General features: G+C 29.4%; 1 protein-coding gene across 1 annotated transcript; it reads left to right on the plus strand.

Moving 5' to 3' along the window:
- Nucleotides 1-3,442: 3,442 nt before the first annotated feature.
- Nucleotides 3,443-5,539, plus strand: LOC110687069 (transcription factor MYB41-like). Its single transcript, XM_021863696.1, has 3 exons — nt 3,443-3,761; nt 3,988-4,117; nt 4,281-5,539. Exons 1-3 carry the CDS (start codon nt 3,629-3,631, stop codon nt 5,209-5,211), a joined length of 1,194 nt encoding a protein of 397 aa, XP_021719388.1. The 5' UTR covers nt 3,443-3,628; the 3' UTR covers nt 5,212-5,539.
- Nucleotides 5,540-9,840: the final 4,301 nt, after the last annotated feature.

A 9,840-nucleotide genomic window follows, 5' to 3' on the forward strand; every position in this document is an offset into this window, starting at 1 on the left:
GGTGCGAGTTTATGTTATCGATGCATGTTTAGGAATTACACAATATTAATTCGGAAAATATTTGGTCGACTCATAGGATTATGTTATTATGGATGACCTATTGACCTTATAGCTTATGCTTGAAAGGAAGAGAGAGGTGATACTTTTGCATGAAGTATGTTTGTAAAGAACTTGTTCATAATTAAATAGCTAACAAAGTTAAATTAGTTTCAATTAGCTTGTAAAATTCAGAACCAATCAAATTCAATAGATAAAATTAAACTTATTTTAGATTTTACTCCCTTTATCACTTTTTTAATTTTTACGCTTGCATGACCAGATCATTTTTCTCCCACAAAAAGATTTCAAAGGTAAACATTAAAAGGTGACGGAGAAAATAATCTGTAAAGGTTAATTGTTAAATTACATGCATAGAAATTAAATAATTACTTCGTATTTTTTTTATGTGAATAGTAGTAGAAACTTAGTTCTATATATAAGTAAAAAAATTGCTAATAAATACTACATATCCTTGTCTTTTTGAAGTATAAAATTATTATACCAATAAAACTGATTCATGTTAAATAAAAAAAATTGCTTTCTTTTCTCTTAAACTTATTTTTAAAAAAAAATTTTAAGGACCTTGATCATATCTCATTTCTTATGGATTTTTTCAGTCCAATATTTGTAGGCCAAATATTTGAAAGTAGAAGAGAGGATATAAAAAATCCTTACCAAGTTAGTCATAGGGGTGTGTTACGTATAATTTACAAGTGACGAGAGATAGAAAAAGATAAAAGAGAATTTATTATGTGATCATGAGAAAACAGTTAGATGAAAAGACTAACCAACTAGAATAATGTTGCAGTTATCTTACAATATCCTAAAAAGGAATATATCGTGAATAAAATAAAATGGAGAAAATGTATTTTTGTTATGAGGTTCATAATAAGAATATAATACACACTTGTATAATTTAAACTATACTAATATAATAATACGAATTATACTAATAATTTGAAGTGAAAATAAGAATATAAGGCTCAATTGCTCATGCCTTGCTGTGAGCTGACATGCGTGTGTAAACATGAGCTTTTTAGACTTTGGAGCTTTTTGGTACACTTTGAATTTTGTGGGGATGAAAATAAGAGAAAAGATGTTACTTTCAGGATTAACAAAAGAAAAAAGTCATAACCTTTTTGTCTGCTTTGAGAATTACTTGAAAAGTCAAAATTCAATGAGGCGCCTTTTGATTTTTGGTACTGTTTTAAGCAAAATTTATGCCAAATTATTGATAAAAGTCGGTTGAGATGGTATTTTGTAGTTTTGTATAGTTGTTAGCATTAAGACTTTTTAGCCAATTAGCCTTTCAATTGGCTGTTCTATATGACTTGGACAAAAAACTACTTTTATGATCATAATTGGTTAATAATTGATAAGATAAATGAGAATTTGCCTTTTTTGTTTACTAATAATGGCATTTCTCTTGGGTGTATATATGTCGATTTACATTATTCATAGCTCCCTCGTCTCAAAATATTATGTACCTGTTTTATACTTCTATCTTGTCTTAGATTAGTTTGTTTGCTTCTCTATGTTATTATTTTAGTTATTATTTTTGTCCTTCTATAAAAAGTAATTAAGTGTGTTGATTCATCTTTTATTAATATTAACACCTTACTATCTTTCATTATATCTACCTTATAATTTTATCAAAATAACAATATCACCTAAAATTATGTCGTCATAAGAAAAGTGACCGTACACATGATTAATTACATGATGATATGATTACGTAATTCATTTTGTACTTGAGACATTTTGGTACAATATTTACATTAAAAATTTTACTGCTAATAAATTAAATTAAATTAGCATTTATTATGAGCTAGCGTAGGGAAATCTTAATTATTAGTTGGATAATGGGTTAGACCATGGACTTTAATAGGTAAAACCGTGTCAAAATTAATTAAATAAGTGAGATATAATTAATTATATGATGAAGTGAATACGTAATTCATTTTGTACTTAGGATGTTTTGGTACAATTTATATTAGAAACATTACTATGCTCTAGTTCCTAATTGAATTAGCATTAATTACAAGCTAACGTAGAAATATCATAGTAGGATAATGGGTTCCCTCAAAAAAAAAAAAAAAAAAATAGTAGGATAATGGGTTAGATGTGGACTTTAATGGGGCTTTGTACACAAATTTCTTTATACTACAATATGATTAGGTAAATTTACCATTAAGATGTACTTCGTACAATGTAAATGTGACGACGAGGAAGTTAATTAAAAAGTTGTCTAACGCCCCACCGTGACCCTTCCCAATTGCTTATGTTGGTATTGAGAGAATAATAAAATTATGTATATATGTCTTTTCATTTGAAATATGGTGATATTTATTTATTTACTTTGCATTTCTTTCTATTATGGTCTAAATCATTATGATATTATATAACCTTTTATAGGTTTATAGCTAATTAACCAAACTTATCGGATATTAAAAAAACATGTAGTCATTGCATTTGAGATCTTGTAAGACTCGAAAATTTGTCCATGAACCCACAGTTTTGAATTGATTTTGTATTCGTTTAATTTTATATCACTTTTTTTTTTATGAAGAACTTGTATGAAATATTAATTATAATACGAAGCTATATCCGGACTAGACTTCTCTAAAAAAACATATTGACCTTTTTTATGCAAAATAATCAACAAATAAGGGTTTTGCATCTCAATCAATATAGATAAACATTCATTCCACCCTATAGGAAATTATAATTTTCTTCATATTTTGAACTATGTATTAGAGAGGAAGACTAACTATTTCATATACGTATTTTTCCATAGTCAACTTTGACCTAATTATTAGATAGCTACATACAGTAGATATTTACTCGCTTTCAGTTAGACCCTGTTCACTTTCACCTTAAAATAATAATATTCTGTATAAATAATTTCAGTTCAGTAAAAATAAATTCAGTTCAGCAAAAACAATTTAAGTTCAGTAAAAATTAGTAACTTTAAAGAAGAAATATAATAGAGAATCAGTAAAAATAATTTCAGTTCAACAAAAATAATTTCAATTCAGTAAAATTAATTTCACTTCAGCAAAAATAAGGTGGAGTGAACGGAGCCTAATTCTACTCTTTGAACTTAACATAAACCGTATAATTTCATAGATTTAGGTACATCATGGGGTTACATGGCCCCCAAATTATTATAGGATAAAAGAATTAAAAAAAAAAAGGTAAATATATGATGTACGTATATACTCATTTTGGAAACTATGTGACATCATAATATTAATTAAAATAATATTTTTGCTATGAAAAAATAATTTTAAGGCCCCAATTTCCCCAAATAGATGGGACACGTCGCTTGTATGACTAACCAAGGACGGCAACAAATCTTGTTGACTTTTTTATTTTTAAGCAATCCCACCACTAATTTTACACGTATATATATACCACCTTATGCATGTATAACCTGCAGTCATAACTTTAAGCTTTAAGATAAATATTCAAAAGACAAGAACTAAACAATATTATTACACTTGAGAAAATTGAAATTATTATCTAGGGTTTATCTGTTTCTACGGGAGTACGTAAATAGTAAGAAGAAGGTCGAAAATCGAAAGATATGGGAAGAGCACCGTGTTGTAATAGAGATGGACTTAAGAAAGGTCCATGGTTACTGGAGGAAGATCAGAAGCTCATTGATTATATACAGAAAAATGGTCCGGGAAATTGGAGAACCCTTCCTAAGAAAGCTGGTATGTTTTCGTGTTTTACATTTTAACATCGAGGAATGCTATTTGCACTCTATAATTGCCTGTTTGATACGTGTCCATTTTTATATCGAGTTTTTTTCTAAGAAAAACTAGAATAAAAAGGAAAACGGACATTTGTCAAATAGGTGTAGATAGTAGTTAAATTAGTTATTTGTTTGAATGAATTGAGTTTTCTTTTTACTAATTCGAATTATATTTGTAAATACAGGTCTTGAGAGATGTGGAAAGAGTTGTCGACTTCGATGGACCAACTACCTTCGACCAGATATCAAGAGAGGAAGATTTTCATTTGAAGAAGAGGAAGCCATTATTCAGCTCCACAGTGTGTTAGGCAACAAGTAATCTATTTCCTCTTTTTTATTACATTTTTTCTTGAATTAAAAAAAAAATAAATAAATAAAAAGTGAGGTGGTGTTTATTAAGAACGTCCAAGAAACAAATTGACAGATTTAAAACGTGGTATTGTACTGTTTCTTACTTTGTCTCGCTCCTTTTGTATAGGTGGTCAGCAATTGCCGCTAAATTGCCAGGAAGGACAGATAATGAGATAAAGAATTATTGGAACACCCACATCAGGAAGAGGATGCTTAGGATGGGCATCGATCCCGTGACCCACACACGTCGATTAGACTACTTAGACCTTCCTTCCCTCTTGGGCAACCACCCCTCTATCCTTCAGAACTCCTCTGATCAACTGAACTTGTTGAAGCTACTTGGTTTGCAAAGCCTAGTCAACCCCAACAATCTCCTGACCCTTGCTTCTCTTCTCTCAAACAACCAAAACCAACCACAAAACGTAAACCTAAACATTCTTCTACAAAATCTTCAACCACATCAATTTTCCAACCCTTCTGATCAATTATTATCTCAAAACCAATTTATAAACAACAGTCAAGTTCAGAACACTATACCTACTTGCTCCCCTATGATCACACCATCAAACACTACAGTTTTCGACGAAACCAACACGATGAAGACAAGCTTAAACCATCAGCAGCAATACCCAACAAATTACTCGAGCTCGAATGAGCAACTCTTTGCCGCCGCTGCGCAAACTAGTCCATTGCTAAATGATCAGTGGCAACAAAACAGTAATTCTGCAGGCTTCAGTTCAGAAGCTGCAGTAAATATTCAAGACAGTGGTAATTATCAAGCATTAATGGACTCATTGCTAGACACCTTGGGCTTAAACTCGGCTAATAATAACACGAGCAACAATCATGAGGGTTTGAAGATGCCTTCGTTGTTATCCACGCCTAGCTCGAGCCAACAGACAACACCGCCTTTGAGTACTTCTAACTCGGCGTATCAGCCCAACAGCAGCAGTACTACTACTACTAGCAGTGAAGATGAGATTGATAGTTATTGTGAGAATTTGATGAATTTTGATGTTTCTTTTGATATCTTTGATAATAATGTTTTGTGTTTGTAGTAGCTAGTTTAGGAGATCATGTCAGTTTTGCTTGATGTTTATTTATTTATTTATTTATTGTTTTTCGGTACATTTTGTAAACAGATAAATTTTCTTTCTTCATTGTTTCATTATATTGAATGAGTTTTAGTTAGTGTTGAGATTTTTTTTATTTTATTTTTTATTTTTAATAGAACAAAAGAAAAAGAAAAAGAAATCCAATGCACATTTAATTCATATACTCGCAAAGAGGTAGATGGGTCATGCATGTTTTTAACTTGTAATGTAGTGCATGTTAAATCACTTTCACATATGTAAAAAATCGATCTATCATCAATTTTTATTTCTATCTTCCACTAATTTTGATTTGCCGATATTGCTACATACATATATACATGTAGAATATACTCATTGTACACATACTACACAAAAGAATATTAATATATTAAAAGAAATTTAATGATATGAAATTAAAAGACCACAGCTTTATTCTTATTTCTATTTTTATAATATAATAGTAAATGAAAATAAAAATAAAACATATAAGTTAGTTCAAGAAAAAATAAAACATATAAGAGTATCAAATTAAAGAACATGCGGAGTAACATACGAAGTGTACTTTTATTATAAAGTTATACTCCGTATAACCCTTTTATTTATTTGAAAACATATTGTATGATGAGGCATTTTACTTATTTTCATGAAAACTTTCGGAATGTCAAATATTCTAGCTTAAAGACTGATATTCCACAAATTACATGTGAAATTTAAACGCCAACTATAGATTTAATATAAAGTCTCTTGTACTCTAGTTATTATTAAACTCATGATGATAATTAGTCATACATATCATTATGGTCTTTTTGTATTAGGTGTTACTAGCTACCACAATCAAAAGAACTTTCAAATTAATTAAACTGAAAAACAACAAATGGAGAATATCTTAATGAGCTTAAAGAAAATAATATACGTGCAACCAAAACAATATAACGCATAGTTATTGGGAAAAAATATACTTGTAATTTTACGTAATTTAAGGTTCACCGCATTCATCACAATTGTATCAAACCCTTGTACAATATTAACTATTAGTCTAGTAGTAATAGACTAATACATGATAAAGATATTAATTAATAATGGACAATTTAAAATAGTTAAAGTTATGCATTGGTAATTGTTAAAGTTGTGCATTGGTAATTGTTAAAAATATGAGCCTAAGTTGCGCCCATCACTAAGAGAGATTTCACTTCCACAATGCAAGTTCATATACGTTTTATCCTAAAACCATATGACAATAAAAATTAAAGGAGTAGCCCCTTAGTAATATAAAGTGTTATTTGGAAAGATTATGCTTCAATAATAATCATGCTAGTCAAAATGTTGCAATAATTTTGGAATATATGAAGTATATTAAGTACTTTTAATTTCAAAAAAAAAAAAAAGAAAAAAAAAAGAACATGCTATGCTTAGATAAGTACTCTCTCTTTGTCTTTTTTACAAACAAGTGAGTTATGGATCAAACAAAAAGAGACTGAGGGAGTAAATAGTATGTGAAAATAAAACGCGTATAGCAATATAATGCGGAGTATATTTGTTTATGTATAATAAGCGTCATACAAGCATATACGTAAACAAAAAGTGGGCTAACTACTACGTAGTAATACACTAACGGTTTAGCACCAAAAAGAGGTACGTACTGCGTATGAGTTGGGAATTAGGGACACAAGTCTTATACGCAAAAGCACAAAAGTAATGGCTCCAAGCTAGATGATGCGTATTTTTATGGGCTCTTCAGAAAATTCGGGGATATGAAGCTATTTAATCTAACCAAAACTAAATAACTAAATTGGTAGCTTTCTCAGCAAAATATCATATGCAATTCTCTTGCTAAAACAATTCATACGAATTGATTAATTATAACTCAAAACTTCTCTCCCGAAAACGTTACAACCTAAAGCCCTTTATAAAGGCAAAATTAACTCTAGAATATTGTAAAAACAAAAGATAAACTAATCTGTAAACTAAATCTATTAAAATAGATGATAAATAACAATTAAATATTATTTATAATAACCACCCAAAAGATATACTTTAAATGATTATTCTACGTATCTTCCTGATATGCATCATTAAAGGTCTTATGCAACAGTGTTAACTACTATCTAAATACGTACTCGTATTGTGGTGCAGTTACCTATGATGTGAACATGCAGGACTTAGAGCATCCACAAAAATAGGATAACTTTTGTTTGTAAGCTACCACTTTTATCTTTGTGGATTCCACGTAACTTCAATTTCTTCTAGAAACTTGCTACTTGTACTTCTTGAATGTTGTATCCCTACTTTTTGTCCAATTAGAGTATTATACGTGATCTTAGTTTTCATTGGAACGTACAATTACAAAATAGTTTAAGCTAATGGAGACAAATTAAAATGATATGATTTGAATTTATGAAGGTATTATCCGATATGATGTCTTGGTGTGATGATTAAACTTTAATTGTATTTTATACAAATAAATTTCTACTAAAATATTTATAATTTATTAGAATTTTGTTTAATTCATCTTATCGTATTCTGTATGTGTATTCTATGAACATTTACTAAGTATAATATTTGAGGTATTTGTTAGTAAGTAGATGAAAAAAGGTGTTTCTTCACATGTCTAATTTTATAGAGATTAATAATAAGTTCATGCTTCATGGTCAAGGTTTGAACCTCTATCCTTAGCTCTTGTGAAAAACAAAAGCACTCAATTACTTGTGCATGGTTGACAAATTTAATTGGTTTACAAGCTAGTAGTTGCATGTCATTGTAGATAAGTGGCTTTTTGCGAGATAATATACTTGTCTAATTAGTTATTTGAGGAAGATGCAAAGTACAAATCAATGGATGAAATAGTAAAATGGATTTAAAATATGGCACTTTAAAGCATAACTTATTACTACTAGTATTTCACTATGTACTTTACCAAATATTAGCAATGTTTGGAGTTGTTATTAATTTACTTCATATAAAAGCTAAATTCAGTAATGTTTGGATTTGTAATTAACATTACTCTTATACTTTTTGGTAAACTTGACTCAATTCCTAAAGAATAATAATATTGGTGAGCTACTTAATTTTGCCAAATCTTGCTTAACACAATTCGAATTCATCTTGAATATGTTATGTACAAATATTTGTTAAAAACCCGAATTTTTTTATCAATGTTAAATGATTTTATATTAATGAATTGATTTTACTATTAAGGAAAAAAAAAAAACCATCAACCAAATCCGATAGCCTAATTCAAGTTCAATTTACATGCCGAATTTGATATCTAAGAGGCAAATATTTTCCAAGGAGATGGTCCTAAAAGGACATAAAAAATAACTCCATAGACTACAAAGGAGGAAAATTTTTGGGCCTTTGGACTTGAAGTTCAAAATCATTTACAAAAAAGAAATTATAAAATAAAATAAATTCGTATACTTTTTTCCCGCCATTCATCTTCATCTTTCCCAAACCCCCAAGTTTCTCAGCAATTCACACTCCCAGAATTTTCCAGCAGCTATCGCACACTTCACAAACCCTAATTTTATCGTCAAAACCTCCGAAATGGTAACATTTTACGCTCGCAATTTAATTTACGATTTCTCCAGTATTATATTCGCCGTTAATATGAATTTCTAGGGTTTTCTGAAGTAGTTTTCATAAATTCGTCATTCATATTCCATGATACAACGCATATTATTCTAATTCATCCTAATTAATTTTTAACTTATTGAAATTCTAGGTCTATTATTCAATTTTGGGGATGATTATGCGATCATGCTGTTATCGATGCTGTCGGTAAGGGTTTTTCGAATATTTTTAATTTGGAATTTGTGGACATTTTGGTATTGCAAGTGATTGAAAGTTTTGTTTTACTCAGCATGATTTAAACTTTGTCATTTTCTTCAATTTTGCGTATTTTTATTGTTGAGTGTTATCTGATGCGATTGTTGGCTATGTAAGATTACCAAATTTTTTTGTGCTTTTCTACCTGCTTTTGTTGATCTTAATATTTAAATTTTATTTCCAGAGGATGAAAATCCTTCTAATTTTGCGACTTGTTTAGGTCTAGCTATTTGGGGCTACGTGCATGTTTGAATCAATCTACCAACAATGGTGAATATAACTAGATTCAGTCTCGATTTTTTTAGATGGATAGGTTAATTGAAAAAATCTATTAAAATTTTAATATTGTACTAATAGTTTGTAGCCATTAATGTTAGGATGTTGAGTTGTTCGGACACTATTTTCTTGCGTTTAATAAAAGCCACCTTCAAGTGTAATATACTAATTTATTTGAATCATCTGGTTTTTTTTACAGGTTCTTGAATTTGGTTTGTTTCGAAATATATGCTTGATGCTAGGAATTTCTACTGATTATGTAGGCTACGTCACTAGTGACCATGATTACAATTTAAATTAAGCTATGAAATTAGGAAATAAGAGGTTGGTGGGGGTGGAAAACGTATAGGATTAGAGGAGATTTACGAGTACAAACTTTCATAAGGATAAATCCAAATTGAAACTTCTAGTTCAGGTGTATGTCAGTCATTATATATTCTTTTATTCAATTAGAATTGGCACTGCTATGTTCATCTTCTTATATTGTTTTAA

Source organism: Chenopodium quinoa, unplaced genomic scaffold (genome assembly GCF_001683475.1).
Source record: "Chenopodium quinoa cultivar QQ74 unplaced genomic scaffold, ASM168347v1, whole genome shotgun sequence".
Taxonomy (NCBI): domain Eukaryota; kingdom Viridiplantae; phylum Streptophyta; class Magnoliopsida; order Caryophyllales; family Amaranthaceae; genus Chenopodium; species Chenopodium quinoa.

Bases quoted from the DNA above. Each gene is read 5' to 3' on its own strand.
- LOC110687069 (XM_021863696.1), top strand. From the start codon at position 3,629: ATGGGAAGAGCACCGTGTTGTAATAGAGATGGACTTAAGAAAGGTCCA. The intron at 3,762-3,987 runs GTATGTTTTCGT...TTGTAAATACAG, and splicing joins AACCCTTCCTAAGAAAGCTG to GTCTTGAGAGATGTGGAAAG. The intron at 4,118-4,280 runs GTAATCTATTTC...CCTTTTGTATAG, and splicing joins CACAGTGTGTTAGGCAACAA to GTGGTCAGCAATTGCCGCTA.